Source organism: Talpa europaea, assembly GCF_964194135.1.
Source record: "Talpa europaea genome assembly, chromosome: 13".
In the NCBI taxonomy this organism is placed as follows: Eukaryota; Metazoa; Chordata; class Mammalia; order Eulipotyphla; family Talpidae; genus Talpa; species Talpa europaea.
In genome coordinates this window covers 54,072,244-54,088,735 of record NC_140080.1, presented here as the reverse complement: position 1 = coordinate 54,088,735, position 16,492 = coordinate 54,072,244, and the positions used below count along the sequence as shown (strand labels likewise).

The 16,492-nt window shown below is 38.2% G+C and overlaps 1 protein-coding gene across 1 annotated transcript in view; it reads right to left on the bottom strand.

The window, feature by feature from the left end:
* L3MBTL4 (L3MBTL histone methyl-lysine binding protein 4) overlaps positions 1-16,492 on the bottom strand; it is a gene marked incomplete at both ends in the record, with an annotated part of 345,501 nt that overhangs the window by 288,071 nt on the left and 40,938 nt on the right. The window contains one exon of the mRNA XM_084252676.1: positions 12,782-12,873. Coding sequence (XP_084108802.1) covers positions 12,782-12,873 — 92 coding nt within the window. The remainder of the gene's footprint in view (positions 1-12,781; positions 12,874-16,492) is intronic.

Here is a 16,492-nt window from a genome sequence, read left to right as displayed (position 1 = left end):
AGTCTTTGGGGGGTGGGAGGCAGGGAGGGGAGGGATTGGGGTCAAAATAAGGGGGTTGCAATTGTATGGGGAATATAAAAATAAAATTTATTTTAAAAAATTTTAAAAAATTATATGATGAATATAAATAAATAAATTAAAGGCTATGTAAAGTGCCTGCAACTACAGTGTGTGCCTGCCTTTAATGTATGGGCAATTGGGCATTATAGATTATTCTGGAAAGCTGTGAGCAACTATTCAATTCAGTGACTAAAGACTTCATAAGTTTTAAACTCTTATAATTTAAAAGTACAAGTTTTTTTTAACTTTTTTTTATATTCCCCACACAATTGCAACCCCCTTATTTTGACCCCAATCCCTCCTCCCCCCGCTCCCCCCTATAGTGTGTCTTTGGTTCATAGTTGTTAATTTTGATTTTTTCTTTCTTATAGTTATTCTTTTTCCTGGTTCCTTATTTGGGTTTTCTAGATTCCTGCTATGAGTGAGACCATCCGGTATTTTTCTTTTTCTTTCTGGTTTATTTCGCTGAGCATGATACCTTCCAGCTCCATCCATGTTGCTGCAAATTGCATGTGTTTATCTGTTTTTGATTGCTGAGTAATATTCCATTGTGTATATGTACCACATCTTCTTGATCCAGTCATCTATTTTTGGGCATTTGGGTTGTTTCCAAATCTGAGCCTGTGCTCTATATCCATTAAATTATCCCAAGACGTCAAACGTTTGAAAACTGCCAGCAAGAATACCATACCCAATATGGGAATTTTCTATAGAATAGAATAAAGGTGGCACTTTATTTTTTATGATTTAAATAATTTATTTACTTGTATATATTTTACATCATTGTTCTTTTTTTTTTTTAACAATGTTTGCTTTCTTTTCTCAGGTGTAGTTCCCCACAAAATTTCTACCACCAATTCATCCATGCACCATCACCACAGTCCCTTGTGCTTTTCCTGCCCTCATTATAATCCCTCTACTTCCCCATCCTCTGTAGAATGTCTCTAATTTATTGTTGTCTGTTTATTTTTGTTTTGTTTTGTTGTATTTTTTATTATTATTATTTTTCCCTTGATCCCTTGTTTGGTTACCCTGTATTTCTCCTATTAAGTGAAACCATCTGATTATTTTTCTTTTTCCTTCTGACATTTCACTGAGCATAATCCCTTCTAGCTCCATACATGTTGCTGTAAATGGCATGAGTTTATCTTTTGTTATTTAAATCAGTATAGTGAACATAAATGGCCCTAAAATACATGGCTATGCATTTGGGGAGAAAAGTTGAACTATACTTATACCACAACACCATATATAAAAATTAATTATAGATGGAGAGAAAACAGACACAATACAACAGAATATAATGCAGCTATTAAAAAATCAAGACACATATCTGTATTTGCTGGGGTGGCATAAAAGCTATAAAATATTGGTAAATATGAAGCAAACATTGGGCCAGTAAAACCACAGCTATTTAATGAACATTATCCATATATCTTCATAATTACATATATACACATTTGGAAGTATACACAGCAAATTATTTTGAGTGGTTCATCTAGAGAAAGGAACCAGCAAATAGAAAGCCTCTCAGTTTTATACTCTCTGCTTTGTAAGGATTTTTGAAAGGTGCTGTAATTTTATTTTAAAAAATCAATACGCATACACACACACCAGACGACACAATGATGATATTAGGAAAGCAGGTGGGACACAAGTCATGCGAAATCTCAATGCCCTGTTAAGGAACCTCTAGTTTATTATTAGTTGATGAAGCATTAGCAAAAGCTTTTATGCAGTAGAGAGAAAAAAAATCTTGTATTTTATAAAGATCTTATTACATGGCAGCATGGTGAATTAGAAAAACAGCAAAACTAGAAACAGGAAATACAGCTAAGGAGACTTCTGAAATCTATCAATAATTGAGAATTTTTCATATACCATGTATAGCCTCCAACTCAGCAAATTTAAACCTTAAAAATCATCCGTACTGGGGATCTCCCCGGTGGCATAGCCAGCTGAGCACAGAGCTGTGAAGCTGTCCACAGCCTCTGCAGTGTAGGTTCAATTCCCAGCTGGCCAGGGAGATACCCACATGGCATGGCAGACTTCTCCTGTCTCACCAGCTGCTCCCCTCAGCAATGTATTTCAGTCTGTCTGCCTGTTCTGCTCCCCACTCTGTTTCTGGTGAATCCTCTCACTCCCTGCACCTCTGGCCTGTATCCCAGTTCTTGTATAAAAATAAATAAATCTTTTAAAAAATCCTCTATACTGGAATGGTTACAATCCCCATTTCACGTATGAGGAAAGAGAGGCTCAGAGGCAAATGCTCCATTTGGACCACTAGTTAGTAGAAAACTTCTAATTAGAATTCAAGTCCTGGTGTTTGTGCTTAACTACAAAGCTAGATTACATTTTAGAAAGCTCCAAGAACCTGGGCAACAGATAATGAGGACCTCAGGTGCAGAGCCAGGGATGTAAACGTCAGGCAAAGCCAGATTCATACCTATTGAGGAGGTTAAAAAAATGGCTATACCTGAAAAATGGATGGATGCAGAGGATGAGGGAGGCAGAACTTTTAAACTGATATCCAGTTTTCAGGCTTGGAATAAATTTGCAGAGTTTCCATAATGTGATAATCTTTACTTTTATAATGTTATCAACGTATACTGATACCTTCAAGAACTTTATGAACAGTTACATTCTATATCCAGTATTAAATTCCAAGTTTCTTGTGTATTATCATAGCTTCATTGTTCTTCCAGGTAACTTACAATGATTTTTTTTTATGATAAGCAGCTTATCATGAAAAGTAACATATCTTTTACTGAAAGATACTTGCAGACTATGAGAGGCTATGAAACTCCTTTCCTTTCTCTTTAAAACCTTTTTGATTTTATCTGAACTAACAGTGGACTGCAACAAGAATATTAAAACCTCTTCTGATTATCTCTTAATCATAATATCAGAGAAAAAGAAGAACTTGAAAAATATATGTACACATACACAGTCACACTCATTTACATATATACACATTCTCCCTCTACACTTTGAACTACACCTTAATGTAGCTTTTTCAATGATGGAGCAGAGGTGGGGTAGATGAAGTCTTCAAGGAGTCTAGAAAACTCTGGAATATTATATAAAATTTTGTGTGCAAATGGATATAAGCACTTCTCTAAAGAGATTAACAAAAGCTTTCATTAGATGTTCCGAGGGACTTAAGACCTAAAAAAAGATTAAGAGTCACATGGCTGTCTTTTAAGGAATGTGTCATTAATCAATCCACTGACTAAATAACACATTTAGGAGACTTCAATAAGCAGAACACAGCAGTTCACTGCAGCTGTTCATCATGGATATACAGGCCAGGCAGTAAGGCATGCTTCAAATTCCGCTGTTTCAATGTGACTCCTATTTTTGCCATCTATTTGTTAGGCTAATGGGGAAAAATCATCACCTACATAATTAAACATAACTCGCTACAAGGCTTCAGTTAAGATGGCAGTGAAGGATGGCTGATTGTGTATTTTTAAACTTTCACTTTAGAGACTACTTCCTCGTTATTTTGAACATTTTTTCATAGATTAATTCTGAATTCTAAACTGCTGCCAAGATTATACCAAGAGGCTTGCCACAAATAGAGAATACAGAATTCATGGCAAAACCACAGCATACTTTAATAAGTTAGTGAATGTCATGCAAAATTCTCCTTTCCTCGGAACCTACTGACCTACTGTTAGTAAAACAGAGACTTCCAGTTACCCTGATCTAACTACTGACTGAATTGTAGTCTCAGAAACCAAAATAAAGCACATACCAAAGTGAGTGAAATACTGTTGAATTTAGGCAGCTTTAGATCAACAAATATCTTTATGAACAAAGAAAAAGTACCCACACAGTATAAGATAAATATTACATAGAGAAAACTTTCTTTTTAAAATTGTAGTATTTCTAATTAAGGTAACATTGGTTTATAACAATGTGTATGATTTAGGGGCTACAGGTTCACACCTCTTCAAATGCATGTTACCATACCACACCTACCACCCTAAAGCATCAATAGACCTCCACACAGTCCACTGCCCCCCTACCTACTTTACTCCGCATTCCTGCCCTCTTCCTTTAGTAGCCTTGGTTCTGAGATTGGATTTCTAGTGGTTTTATGGTGTGTTTTTTTTGTTGTTGTTGTTTAGTTTTGCTTGTTCTTTGGTCTTGCTACTTTGTATTCCACATTCCACGTAAGAGTGCAATCATCCTCCTCTGGACTTAATATGCTTAAGCATAAGCCCCTTCAGTTCTATCCCTGTTGCTTTATCTCCTATACCCTCCTCTCCATCAGCTATTGGACACTTAGGTTGTTTCCCTAACATGGCTATTGTAAATAGCACGGCAACAAGCTTAGATATGCCTTGGTTTCTGTATTCTTGGGATTAAAACTTTCTGCTCAGTGAAGTGTGAATCTCCCCATGACCTCTGTGGTGCACTCTGTCCTGGTCTCTGCTAACCCCGGGGTGGTTCAGTCTCACCCTCAATGGCTGGACTCTGTGTACTGTCCCTCTGGTTAAATGTTGACGTCCTGTTGCAAGTGAGGCAAGGAACCCCTTCTATCACATATAAGGGGTTTGTGTGATATCCCTACACAGATGAGTTGGGCACAGTAGGCACCCCCTGCCTGGCAGAGGAAGTCCGAGCCCTGTGGTTGGAGGAAGACCAAGAACTTTTTCAATAATGGCTAAAGGTGTCTGAAAATTCACTGACCATCTGTCAGTGAAGTCCACTGTCTGAAAGAACAAAGCCAAAAGTTTCTTGTTTGTTTGTTTTTTTCATATTTTACATCATTCTTCCTTTTTGTACAATGTATGCTTTCTCCTTCCAGGTGTAGTTCCCATAAAATTCCCACCGCCAATTCACCTGTGCATCAAAAAAGATAAATTCATGGCATTAGCAGCAACATGGATGGAGCTGGAAGGGATTATACTCAGTGAAAAAAAACCAATAGTTGTTTTTTTTTTTATCCCTTAAATTAAAACAAGGATACTTACAACCTAAATTTCCTTTAACTAAAGCAGAAAGGTTGTGGAAACTGCCTACCCTTGATTCTGAATGGCATAATTTTCTTCTTTTAATTTTTCTTCCTTCTGAACATGACTTTAGCCTCCAGCTGGAAATGCAGGTAAGCAGCCTTTAGAGGGGATTCAAGCCCCTCCAAGAACAAACAGCAGTCCTGATCTGATTGTTGGGCTCAAGCACTTCAGATCTGCTAAACTACTTCACAGCACCCCCACTACCAGGACTTTGAATCACACCATTTCAGAGAAGTGGATTCTAAGAATAGGAAAAGTATCTGAGCCACAAGATCACGATGTACCTTCAGTTTTGCCCCAGAACTTAGACTTTAGAGAATAAGAGAAATGAACATGAATGGGAATTTGCTGTTCTTTAGAGTCCCAGCAATTAATCAGCTTAAATGACTGCATGGTGTAAGGCTACATTCTAGTTTTAAAACATACTTCCTCTTCTGCCCTTGATTTAAACCCCAACCAGATAGCTGAACATAATACACACAGTTTTTTTTTGTTGTTGTTGTTTTGTTTTGTTTTTCTGGGAGAACTGTTAAACACCAATGAAAAATTATCTTAAAACTGGAGGCATTCGGCACTCAGCTGGCGGTGCCTCCAAGCGAACAGAGCCCTAACCTGGGGCCTCACAGGGCCTTGCTCTACATCAGGGACCCTAGTAAACAGCCTCAGGTAAGCACCCCTGACTCTCAGGGCTGACAGTTCCTTGGGAGCAGAAAGAGGCCTAAATCACAACCTTGCATGACCTAGCTTTTCACCAGGGGCCCACAACTGCAGTGGGAAGTGCATCCCACTCTACTTAGCAGTTGGCTCCACCAAGCAGACCAGGGCCAAAATGTGGGCCTCGCAGCATTTTCTTCTACATCAGAGACCCTCAGAAGTCCCCCAGTAACCACTACCCCATCACCACCACCACCTCCAGGCCCAGCCACATGCTCCTCAGGAGTAGACTGAGGCCAGAGTTGCAACCTTGCAGGACCAGGCCCAGTCACACTGGTAACTGTATTCCATTCAGCATTAGCCACATAGGGCCTCCTTCTGTATCAGGAATCTTCAGTAACCCTCAACCCTCCTGTTAACTAAAAACATTCCCTGAACCACCACTCCTGGAAGACACACAGTCCCAGAAAGTCAGCCCCTCAACCCAGCATGCACCCAAACACTCCCAATCAACAGAACAAGGCTCAGAAGTGCTTTGGGGGAGGCTTTAACATCTCCTTAGGACCCAAAGTTATTTATTTCCAAAATCATAATAAATTTTAAAAGAAGGGTAGATTATGATACAAGAGCATGCAGTAAAAGATGTCCAATATTAAGATGAGAGGAGAAGTGGAAACCTCAAGTCCATGTAACAATTTTCCCTGTCTTGCTTTAGAAGAGAAATTGGCTCAAGTGAGCAAATGATTCTGTTTTAATTATGAAGAAGGTGAATGAGTCATCAACTGTGAAAGGAGGAGGAATAACATCATAAGGAAAGAATGAAAGTTTTGGAATGTCAGTATCAAGCTAGCAGGTAAAGCTCAAGTGATGGCTGGTTTTCAGAATTTTCTCCCTTCCTTCCAATCCCTCTTCTGGATCTTAGGAAACCAATCTGAACACTTAACGTGGTCGGTCAGGCTGAGGAAGACAGCAAAGAGCATTACTGCAGTTAAACCAAGGAAAGTCCTGACAAGGACAACATCTAACAAGACTGGGCCTCCCTTATTCTTTGAAATGAAGGGGAGGTCTGAGCACACAGTGCTACCAAGAAAGCCAAAAGTATTTCCAAGGAGTAGAACACAGCTAGAGCAGAAGTAGGGTGGAGGGAAGAGGAATGGTGCAAGAAGGGTAGTAGTGTGTTCAGAAACACACAATCTAATGAACTAATAAGAGTGGAAATAGTGGTGCTGAGATGGCACCTGGAAGTGGGAAGAGAATAATGAATGGGCAGGGAGCTAGGGTCTGCTCACCTTGAAGAATGGAAAATGGAGGTGGCGGTAGTAGGGACAGTGCACTCTCAGAAAGCAGTGGCCATGAGGCGTAGGTGTGCATTTTGCTGGAAAAAAGAGGGGGTGAATATGTTGAGCTATTAATGACATTGCACCATTGTTTTACAACAAGCAGGGTTTGCAAAGGTGGTGCGAGAACTATAGGAGGGAGCCAACCCAGAAGAAGCCATTCAGGCCCAGGGCAAGGCTGCACCAGCAAGGAAAGAGAATGGCTACTGTGGTCAGCAGAATAGTGCTGGCCAAAGATGTCTACATCCTAATTTCTGGACCTGTGAGTATGGAATCTTCTATAGCAAAAGAAACTCTACAGATATGATTAAGTGAATAATCCTGAGGTGAAGTTATCCTGGAATATTCAGTGGGGCTAATATATCATAAAAGTGAGGCAGATGAATCTGGTGATATGATGATGGATAAAGACAATGAAGCAATGCACTTTAATCCACGATGTGTGTGGCAATACATTACAACATGTAAGGAAATTAATACAGTTCCCTGGCTATATGCAATTGAAACTAAAACTTGATATGTAAAATGCCTGCGAGTTTTAAGTTTATCCTGATGACTTTTATTTGTTCTGAAATAGCAAATTATTTCCAAGACATGGAAGTGTCCCTGCTTTGCCCCTGGTAGTGTTTAACCTATAACCTCCCTCCCCACAGCAGTTGGGAAGAGAAGAACATCTGCCTGGAGATAAAGGCAGAGCTTTCAAGGCCAAATACTAAGGACAACAGAAATATGAGGCCTGGTGGAGTCACTGTCACCAGAAAGGGCACGTTAGAGTGGAGGTAGGCTGTGATCTGCATGTCAGAGGCTGAAATACTGCCGATGATTTCCTCCACAATGCTGGCACTGGTCAAGCAGAAATCTGGGTCTGCTCACAGCCAGGTACTCAGAGTAGTCTATGGTCTTATGCTACTCCTGCATGGTCCCCACCCTCACTCCTGCCATCCACTGTGAACTAAGTAGATGGTGGCTGCCTAAATATGCATGAGTAGGGTAGGCTGGGACAGCCCATGAAAGAGGAAGTCTTAATGAAGGACACAGATCTATGAAGTTTAGGTAGCAAAAGAGGAAAAAAAGGCCTTCAAACTTGGGATAAAAACTACTCAGGGAGAGGTAGTAATAACAAAGTCAGTGTGTAGTCCAGTCAGACATGTACGGAAGCAGCTCTGTGCTCATTTGCAACCACAAGGGGTTAGACAGGGTCCTCCAATCCCAGGCAGACCGATTAACATGATGTGATGGGCAACAGGGTGAAAAGAATGCTTTAAGAAGACAGGGCTAATGGTTAGATGATTGGCAGGGAAGGTCATGATACAGCAATGAAACACCTATCCCTCCCTGCCTTGGAGAGAAACACTCCCTTCCCCTTCCGGGTTTAACAAGCCTTAATCTATATGTTCAACTGCCATATTGTTTTTCCTTGCATTCCAAGGAAAGAGGCTTTGCTACAAAGAAACTTCAAAGCAAAGCAAAGGACAAAACCTTGCAAAATTAACATTGGAAATGCTGACCACTGGTGCTCATGTTGCAAGCAAGGCTGGCTAGAGTGCTGACGCCTGCCCACGCCGCCCACTCTTTCATTCCCTTGTGACTCCAGTGCCCCTACTCTCTGCCATTTGTCAACAAATAAATGAAATTACTTTTCTTCTCCTCAAAACCAGGTTATTACTGGCAAAAGATACCAGGAATTCTGATATCAGTAATAAGGAAGAAACATTTTTGACACTCTTGATACTAACCTCAAAACAAAAGAAAGACTATTTTTGATTTTAAGTCAAATCAAGTTAGCCACATTTCACCAGTAATGAAGAACAAATGTTTTAAATTTTCTCGACATAAGGTGTTTATATCCTTGTACACTCATTACCACAGATGGTAAAATAAATTATAAAATATAAAACATTTTACTTTGTCTTTTATAAAAAGAAATTTAAAATAGACCTACTGATATGTTACAACCTGCGTACAAGTAAAATAAACATTATTTTCTACATATAAGTGACAGCATCTGGTATTTGTCTTTCTCCTTCTAACTTATTTTGCTTAGCATAATTCCCTCCACTTCCATCCACATTGCCACAAATAACAAGTTTATTTTTTTGATAACTTAGTAGTATTCCTTTAGGCATCTACACACAAACACACACACACACACACCCCTCCACAACTCCCTGATCCATTCACCTATACTTGGGCACTGTGATTGTTTCCATAGTTTGTTATAATTTATATGCAGAATACAGAGATATCAAACAAGGGATGAAATAACGCCAACAAACCCTAGACTTGGAACCACCAGAGGAGGGGGAGAGGGGCTAGAACAAAGTGGCAAAGGAACAGAAGGGACTATGAGGATCGACTGTAGGATCCGGTGGTGGGGATGGTGAAGTAATGACACCTGGAGGGGAAGACCCTAACCTTCTAAACCACAAATAGCAAAGTAAACCAATGTTAACCCAATAAAACTTCTTTTTAAATTAATAAATAAAATGTATTATCCTTAAACAATATACACACATTTTCTTGGTAGAATATGTATCTGACTTGCAGGACAGAATTGACAGTGTGTGGTACATCTTCTAAAACTGAATTAGGGTGGGAATTAAAACTAAAAGAAAGCAGTACTTAAAGACATTTGAATAGTTTTCCATTCAGGACTTGCAAACCATTTTAGATTTTATTTTCAACAATTTAATGTCAAAAGTCAAAAGTTGAAGAGCCCCATCTCTGCCGATTGAAACTAATACAATTATTATACTATTAAACAATAAAAATGAAAAATAATGGCCAACACCACAATGTCAATCATAGTTTAGTTGACTGCTGGCTTTTCTTGGAAGGCTGGCATGAACTTTCTTTTTTATTCTATTGAAACTATAAACCACGACCTATAGAAAACAAATATAGAATCAGAGTAATGTTTTATCTTGAACACAAGTGTCTTCTTTAGTCATCAGGATAAATGAGATATAATAACGGTAAATTTCATTCTTCTCCCCATTCAGGGTCAAGGAACCTAGTAAATTTATTTACTTGTACATTCCACTGATAATTATCAGTTTACCCTACATTATACTGTTACCATGTTTTATGAATATATCTTATATCCCAACTAGATGGCAAAATTCAAGAAATCATGCTATAATTCCTTAGTGCTTCAACTCAGGTTTTATAAGGTTCCTTGAGCACACAAGAGTATTATAAATATGAAGAGGTTGACTGTTAAATTATGAGAAACGTATGCCAACATGTCAGATGTGTCTGCTCCCTCAAGTAATAACACTTTTCTGTCACCTTCCAAGTTGACAAATATTAGAGTTCAAAAGCTTGAGAAACTCATTTTAAAATTGTAGCATTAGCCAAGGAATCATGAAAGACTGCATTCCTTGCTTACCGTTGCCCCCTGCTCAGTGGAGTCTTGCAGTTCTTCTCTTAATCCTCCTAAGAGAACCCACCCTGTCTTCACTAACATAAAGATTGTCCTCTCACCTAAAGCACTTGCCAGAACATCTATAATATAATATGTCAGTACCTTGTCAGATTTCTAGAAAGGAGAAGTTACATGACCTATTACTACACAGTATCCAATAATACCTAGAAGGATTTATTTTACTACCAGACATTCCACATTTACCTCTTATTGATTTTGGAGTAAATACTAGATTCTGAGGGAAAATCTGGGGAGAAATTCCACTAGCATACTGCATGATTTGATGGACCATAAAAGACCTTGAAAATGAACTCTGAGAAACACTGTTAGTATACTGACTAGCTAAGATGAGGGGAGAGGGCAAAAGCTAACAGAAAATCTCCGACTTTGTTGCTAACAGAAAAAACTTACCCTTGCAATGGAAATCAGAATACACTCATCCCTAAAACCCAAATATCTGATTCAATCCAGGTGAAGGTAAGAAAAGAAGCCTGATCCAAGGCCAGTAAAGATGTGATTCCCCAGACACTATCATTCAAAGCAAGTTTTGCTATATGTAAGTTCTAACTTCAGGCACTGTCTGTCCTTACATCTGTGTGGCTCTGGTTGTCTTGAGCTCATGTATGGTTTTCTCATCAAAGCCCAGACTTCAGGTCATAAACTGGCCTGTGTCCTTGAAGTAAACCTTGCATCCTGGTCCCTGTTGGGTTACATCTGTCCTCAAGGGTCATGAAACCTGACAGGCCTTGATTGGCTCATGGTCTGTACCAGTCTACCCTCCTGACTTGCAGTGACCACTGCAGCAAGGACACAGATGCAGGGAAAGAGGAAAAGTGTGTCTATGTGTTGCAAGTTACACTGGATTGCCTTGGTCAATAAATGTTTTAGACTCAAAAGAGGTTTCCTTAAAGCCACTCAAGATTAACTGGTCATAGAAGATAATCAAAAGTAGCCCCTGTGAGAAAACATGAGAGAAAAGGAAGAGATTCCTTCTTACAGGGAACTTACACACTTTTGGTGAAACAAATACCCTAAGACTCATCAAACAACAGCACCACTGGGTAGCAGGGACCTGACCCCTAAGGTGGAACTGCACAGTTCTCAATACTTTCTCCCGCAGGAGACCTTTGCACCGTGCACAGAAGTTCAAAGAGGTTCTCAAGCTACAGATTTCCAGCTCCCCTTGCCATGGGTTCTCTTGTAGCAGGTCTCAGGAATACCCACATCTGTGCTTTTCAAAGCTCCATGAAAGTATCTGATGTGAAGATGTGTAGCTGATGGGTTAAGAACCATTGTCGTAGAGGGTTTCATTTTCCATGGCATGATTTTTATAATGTCTTGCTAGTGAAGCGTAATACCTAGACAATAAGAGGATATATAATATCTCTTAAATGAAGGTGCTAGTAGTTGGTTTCTCTTTGTGACCTTTTTACTATTATTTTCCTTTCCTAATCTATTATCGTTTCTAGGCTTTTAACTGCTCACAATTCTACATGATAAAAAGTACTATATGTAATGCAACAGCTGTCAGGAAAAGTGAAGTAATATAAGCTTCTTGCTAGTTAAAATGCAAAGTAAAAACACAAATCTGATAGAATTTTTACATACCTTGCCCCATACATACTGAAAACAAAGCTTGAGAAGAATACAAAGGGTACCAAAAGGCTTGGTACCTTGGGTAAAAATGGTCCTCTGAGGCCATACGCCCTTGATGCCAGCAGTGACTTGGTCAAGAACGTCTCCATGATGCTCTGAGTATCTTGAGTCCAGTAGGACAAGACTTCGATGTTTCATTGTCTCCTCTAACACAGAACAGATCCTTCTAATCTGATCCTTGGGTGAAGACATGCAACTCGTATCAGCTAACAAAAAGACTAACATTTACTGAATATGATTATGTGCAAGTCACATCCTTTATATGTACATAATTTTCATGTACATATCCTTTATATGTACAATGAATTTAACCCTCTGATAACCCAAGGAGGTAGTATGGTAATTTTCCTACTTTTTGGGTAAGGAAACAGAGGCACAGAGAGATTAAACAACTTGACCAGGTCAGAACTGGTAAGATAGCTAAATTGGGCTTCAAATCGAGGCAGTCTAGCTCCAGAGTATACACTTGGAAACACTAAGGTTTTGATTAGCTTGATAAGTCATTTCCAGCAAGGTCTACAAAGTCAAATAAGTTGGTGTACTATCTAGGCAACTGGTTTCGTTTTAATTACATCTAAATGTTAATTCCTTGCAAAAATATAAAATCTTCAAAGGTTTACCTTGGAAAACAGTTCAACTGGTGCAGCTATAGCTTTCCATTCTTTCAAGTACTGTTCCCAAGACCACGCTTTCTGTGCAGCTGCCGAAGAGCCTGGAAGAGAAAACACAATGCCTTTTTTTGAAAGAACTAGTGAACAAGAAATAATTAGCAATAATAATAAAATTTAATTGAACATAAACCCAAGAAGCAGGTTAATTAATTACACTGGTAATCAGAAGACCTGCAGCTACTAAGAATCTCATGTCTCACTTACCATGAGTATTTAGTAAAATCATCTAACCACTAACCACTCCATTGTCAACTTTTAGGGCAGGTTATGACTACATCCCAGCCTCACGACAACTTCAAACAGGCACTCTTTTCCTCCTCTCAAAGAAAAGTAAAAAAAGAAGACGTACAGGCTTTTAATAAGACAAGTTGGTTAATTTTAAGGTGAGGGACCTGAAAATGTTTTATAATCTCCTTTCACTCTCATTCCTCCTTCCACTATGAATGTCAGTTGGTAGAGTCCGTCAGCAGGCGATGTGAAAGATACATGCCAAAAGCCTTAAAAATTATTCATATACTTTGAACCAGCAGTTCTCTTTCTAGGAACTTGTCTCAACAAAATCACAGTGGACATGGGAACAGGCAAAACACAAATATTTTTATCCCAAATTTCTTAATCATAATGAAATAACAAAAACAAACCGAAGGACCACCAAAAGGGGGTTAATTAAATGAATTATACAGACATGTCATTTAATAACAGGCTGTAAAATTACATTGTAGAAGACTGTTTAATGGCAGAGAAAGGATATGGTAATGATACACTACTAAGTAGGGGGAAAAGCAGTTTAGGGAACAAAATTACTCTTTTTGGTAAAATATGTAATGAAAATAAAAAGACTAAAATTATGTAAATCTATATCTGAAATGCAGTCTTAGCTAGACGTCAAGATTATAAGTAATTTCTTTCCAATTTTCGGTGCATTTGGTTTTCTGCTTTCCAAATTTCCTAGATAAATAGCTACCCTTTTGTCATACAATAAAATTATCATTTTCAATGACAAAAATCAGATGAAAAGATTAATAATTGTTTTAAGTTTATATTCTATGTACTAGTATCTTCTCTAAATCACATTCTAAGGAAGTAGTCATGGTAAAAGCTGATGGTAAAAATGTACATCACAACACTGTCACACAAAAATAAAAAACAGAACATTAAATGAATTATGGCATATATATATATACACACAAATGATTATAAAGTTATGTAAATCCATGTTTTTTAAAAGTTTTATTCATTTATATCATTCATTCATGCATTCATTTATTTATACAAGCACTGGGTACAGTCAGAAACGCGGGAGGGTGAGAGAATTCACCAGAGCCAGAGCGGGGAGCAGAGCAGGCAGAAGGACCGAAGTACACTGCTGAGGGGAGCAGTGGGTGGCAGGAGAGGTCTGCGCGCCATGTGGGACCCTCGTCCCACAGCCGGGGATTGAACCGGCTCTACAGAGGCTGCAGGCAGCCTCGCAACCCAGCGCTCAACCGCTGAGCCACCAGGATGGCCCTAAGTCCATGTTTTTTAAATAACAAAATAATGAGAATTCTCTGGTTTAAAAGTCAAAGTGAGATTACAAAACAGTATATGTTAAAACATTAATTTATTAGATATATTTGTAAATCACCTCCTTCTTGCAAGACATTATGCATATGTGTGTATCCACATAAACAGGAGCATAAAAAAGTAATTGGGAAGAAATTGCAAAATATTTACAATGACTATACATGAGTATTAGGGTATTTATAAATATTCTTTCTTCATTTGTTATTTTCTACATTTAAACATTTTTTCACAAGTATTACAGGAGTTCCCCTTAAATGGCTTTACTTTCTGAAGTTTCAGTTACCTGCACTTAAATGTGGTCCCCAAATATTATATACAATATATTTTCAGAGAGACACACACAGAAAGAGGCTACATTCATATAACTTTCATTGCAGTATATTGTTATATTTGTTCTATTTTATTTTCAGTTATTACTGTTAATCTCTTACTGTGTCCAAGCTGTAAATTAAACTTTATCATAGATTTGTAAGTATAAGAAATAACTACCTGCATCTTATAACATATTCCCCGCAGATAAGGGGGAACGACTATTACTTAACTACACACATACACATGTAGAGGCACACTCACACAAACACACACAAATACTCATACACTCTTGGGAAAAAGCTGATCAAAAAGTGCTACGTGATTATTAATTTTAACATTCATCTTGTAAAATGCTTTAGAAAAAGGTAAAGGTGATGAAAGGTCACAGCTGCATTAACATTGTTGATGACAGGTGGTAAGATATACCTCTAAGTCAAATATTTGAAGCCAAACAAGACAATAGAGCAAAATGATGTAATAGTAATAACAAACATAAAAATTCATCAAGTTGTGCATGAAGAATTATAGAGACTTTCAATTAATTCTAAAATATATTCTGAGTTCCTCTTAATGTGCCAAGAGGCGTGTTTCGGCAGAATTAAAAATATAAACCAGACCCTGGCTTACCAGATTAAAAATAAACAAACAAAAAAAATACATATTTCCTGACAAACATATAGAGTCACATACACTCAAGCAATAAAAAAAATCATGTCAATTGGGCCTCCCTGGTGGTGCAGGCGGTTCAGTGCAGCAGTGCTGGTTTGATCCCCGCGGGCCGCGGAGATACCCACATAGCAAGGCAGATCGCTCCTATCTCGCTCATTGCCCCCCTCAGCAGTGTATTTCAGTCCGTCTGCCTGTTCTGTGCCCCACTCTGTCTCTGGTGAAACCTCTCACCCTCCTGCACATCTGGTCTGTACCCCAGTTCTTGTATAAATAAAATAAATCTTTAAAAAAAAGTTAAAAAAAATCATGTCAATTTATAATTTCAAAAGAAACACAGAGCACACACATTAACATTCACTATCAATCATAACACTCTAATTTGTTAATGCTAAGCAATGCACTAAAGTTTTGATAATTTTTAAAAGCATTTCAATCATCAATAAGGTTAATAAATATCACCAATGGTCCTGCCTTTGTTTGAAAACAGAGACATCATAATGTGCTTTTCATGGGGGAGCTTACAGTCAGCTGGCCCATGACAGTACTTAATGTGCCATTTCTACCACAACATGAGATACTGTTGTTTTTCTAAACAGAGAAAGCAATTTGACAAATCCAGAAGATTATCTAATATTATTCAACATCCCTATTTTCACATAAGCATTTTACTACATTACAATTATATGCTTTACAAAAAAAAATTATAGCAGTATTGGCTTTCAAGCAAACATAGATATCTCATTTTCTACAACAGCTGTTCTTAAAAAGACTGTGTGTAATTTCTCAATTTAATCATATTTCCAATTGCCATATATTATAATTTCATCGAAAGTAAATCATACCTAAAACCTTTTATGATTTATATAAGTAAACACTGAACCTTTCAAAATTTATCAGAAAGAGAAAACACAGTATCAAATAATAACAATTTCCAAAGAAATCAGTATTTCCGTAAAGTAAAAGAACACCCAGCATTACAGTGCCTGAAAGTGAGCTGAGGGAATACCAAGTTGCCATCACCTAGGAGCCTGTAAACAGGCCTCATCCCCTCATCACCGATTCTCAGGGGAACCTATCAGCCCTTCTGTCTCTCATCCTTTTATTTCATCCTTTCTT